Genomic DNA, 2,500 nt, shown 5'->3' with positions numbered 1-2,500 from the left:
AGAACCTCACGAAATCTTGCTAAACTAATCGCCATTAAACCTAAGGCAGGGAATTTTGCTTCATCAGTTCGGAATCTCGTAAGTGTAAAAGTATTACGGATGGTACTGTGCATTATGTCATTTTGTTTCAATGCAGAGGTATACGTATGATAAGCATAATCTCTTGCATATTCCACCTTCACCTGCAATTATCTTTTCAGCCAGCTCACCTACCTCACCTTATCCCAATTACTCATCTCATACCTAACCTGTTCACTTCATTTCATCGGGAAAGCTCATGCCATCTCACTATTTCATATCAATTATCTCACCTAATCTTACCTGTTCATCTCATTTCATCTCACCTGCTACCTTTTATGTTATCTCACCTTGATTTTTTTTTTACACTTTATCTGTTTACCTCACCTCATCACACCTGTTTATTTTAATCTCATTACTCTTGTCATCTCATCTCACGTAGCTCATTGCACGTGGTCACTTCGTTTCATCAGCTCATCTCAGTATGTCCCAGTAGTTTATTCCATCTCATCTCCTCACCTCACTGCATCTCATCTCACTTCCTCATCTACTGTACTCAATAAACTTCACTTCACCTTACCTTATCACTTCTCGTCCCCAGGTGTACTACGATAACCACATCACTAAAGTCCATCTCTCTTTTTATTTTCCAGACAGTGGCAGTTCGACCGGAGACCGCACCACAAAGGAAGCCCTAACCGAAGACTGCTCTGCCGATCCGGACAAGTCGGGTAAGTGTGTTTGTGTGTCCGAGAGTGAGAGAGCATCCTGTAAAAAAGAAAGAGAATGTGTGAGAAATCCTGTGGAAAAGAAAATGATGGCCCAATTAAATCTCCTTAAAAACATATTACCCCATTAAATCTCTCAGTGACTTGTGTAATTATTGTGTTTAATTCTGCTTCATTTATTTTTTGTGGCCTCTATCAAGTAGCTGCCTTAAATACATATATATAAAAAGCCATGTGTAGCTACAGGCGGTTTTTATGTGGCTGTATTGTCGTATATTCTGTGTATATTAAGCTTTTTGTGTATATATATGAAAATACTGTTATAATTTATTGTCTATAATGGCTGCGTATATTTTAAGTATGTGATTATATATTCTCCAGTGTACAGTTTCCTAGAATTAACAACATTCCTAGATTTACTTAACATGCCTAGATTTAGTGATGCAATCGTGTGTCTTTTCCCTTTCACTGTATAAGCAATTCGTTATTCATTTTTATGCATCGTGGAGTGCCATTGTGTGAGAGGCATGCAGTTGTTGTTTTGCGTTAACCTGCATGACACCCCAGCCTACCTACCTGTATGGTTTACCTGTCCTCATTAACGTGCATCTTGTTGGAATGATGATGATTATTACCTGTATTATTATTTCCAGTTGTTTTTATTATTATTACTATTATTGTGTGTGTGTGTGTGTGTGTGTGTGTGTGTGTGTGTGTGTGTGTGTGTGTGTGTGTGTGTGTGTGTGTGTGTGTGTGTGTGTGTGTGTGTGTGTGTGCGTGCGTGCGTGCGTGCGTGCGTGCGTGCGTGCGTGCGTGTGTGTGTGTGTGTGTGTGTGTGTGTGTGTGTGTGTGTGTGTGTGTGTGTGTGTGTGCGCGCGCGCGCGGTGTGGGGGGGGGGGATGACGCTGTAAGGGAGTATGTGAGCAAGAGAACTAAAGGGGTGTTAGGAGGAGACAATGGAAGGGAGTTTAAGGGAAAGAAAAGGGAGATCTAAATGGCGGGAAGGGGGGAAGGTTAGGTTATAGACAGATGAGGTGTATAAAAAGATGGGGAGAAGCACTGAAAAAATATGTGGACGGAAAAGAAGATAACTTGAGACGGAAGGTGATGGGTATGGGGGTCACGGCCGTAAGGAAAGGTAGGACGAGAAATTTACAGACAGTAGGAGTTTGGAAAGATAAGGGGAACTGAAGGTAAATAAGGAGAAAAAAGGAAGAAACTAGGTACTGAAGGAGACAGGTACACAGAAAATTAGGGTACTGAGGAAGGAGAAGAGGGGATATAAGAGTAATGAGTAACTGAGTTGGAGATGAAAAAAGCAGGACAGCAAAGATGAAGACAGCCCTGAATAAGAAAGGAAAAAAAAAGGGGGTTACCTGGTACCTTCTGTGATGGGTGGAGGGAACAGAAGAAGAAATGCAGCAGTAAGGAGAGAGAAAGGCTCCTAAAAGAAAAGGAAGAGATAGTATGCATTAATAAGGATGGAGAGACAAGGAAGAGAAGTGGAGGAAGTGCATCAGACGGAAAATGTGGGGATAATATTAAGCAGAAGAGGAGAAAGAATATTGATGAGTGTGAGTAAGTAGAAGCGGAGAAAGAATATTTGTAGAGACTGAATATGTAAAAAAGTGTGAGTTTTTGGATATGGGGAAGGGCATGTGAGAGTATACTGTATAACTTAAAAAAAAAATGAAGAATGAATGAGGGTGGATGGAAGATTGAGAGCAAGAAAATGTGTAAGATACTAAGAATTA

The 2,500-nt window shown here is 40.7% G+C and overlaps 1 protein-coding gene across 1 annotated transcript in view; it reads left to right on the top strand.

Annotated features, from left to right (window-relative positions):
* The window catches only part of LOC145393546 (uncharacterized), a 356,676-nt gene that overhangs the window by 313,684 nt on the left and 40,492 nt on the right, over positions 1–2,500 (top strand). Inside the window, exon 4 of the mRNA XM_080267697.1 lies at positions 672–749. Within this exon, the coding sequence (XP_080123823.1) occupies positions 672–749 (78 nt within the window). The remainder of the gene's footprint in view (positions 1–671; positions 750–2,500) is intronic.

This window comes from Coenobita brevimanus, chromosome 24, assembly GCF_032717465.1.
Source record: "Coenobita brevimanus isolate Jiangsu-jjx chromosome 24, ASM3271746v2, whole genome shotgun sequence".
Classification (NCBI taxonomy): domain Eukaryota; kingdom Metazoa; phylum Arthropoda; class Malacostraca; order Decapoda; family Coenobitidae; genus Coenobita; species Coenobita brevimanus.
The sequence above is the reverse complement of the archived record's forward strand: the minus strand, read 5'-3'. Positions and strand labels throughout refer to the sequence as shown.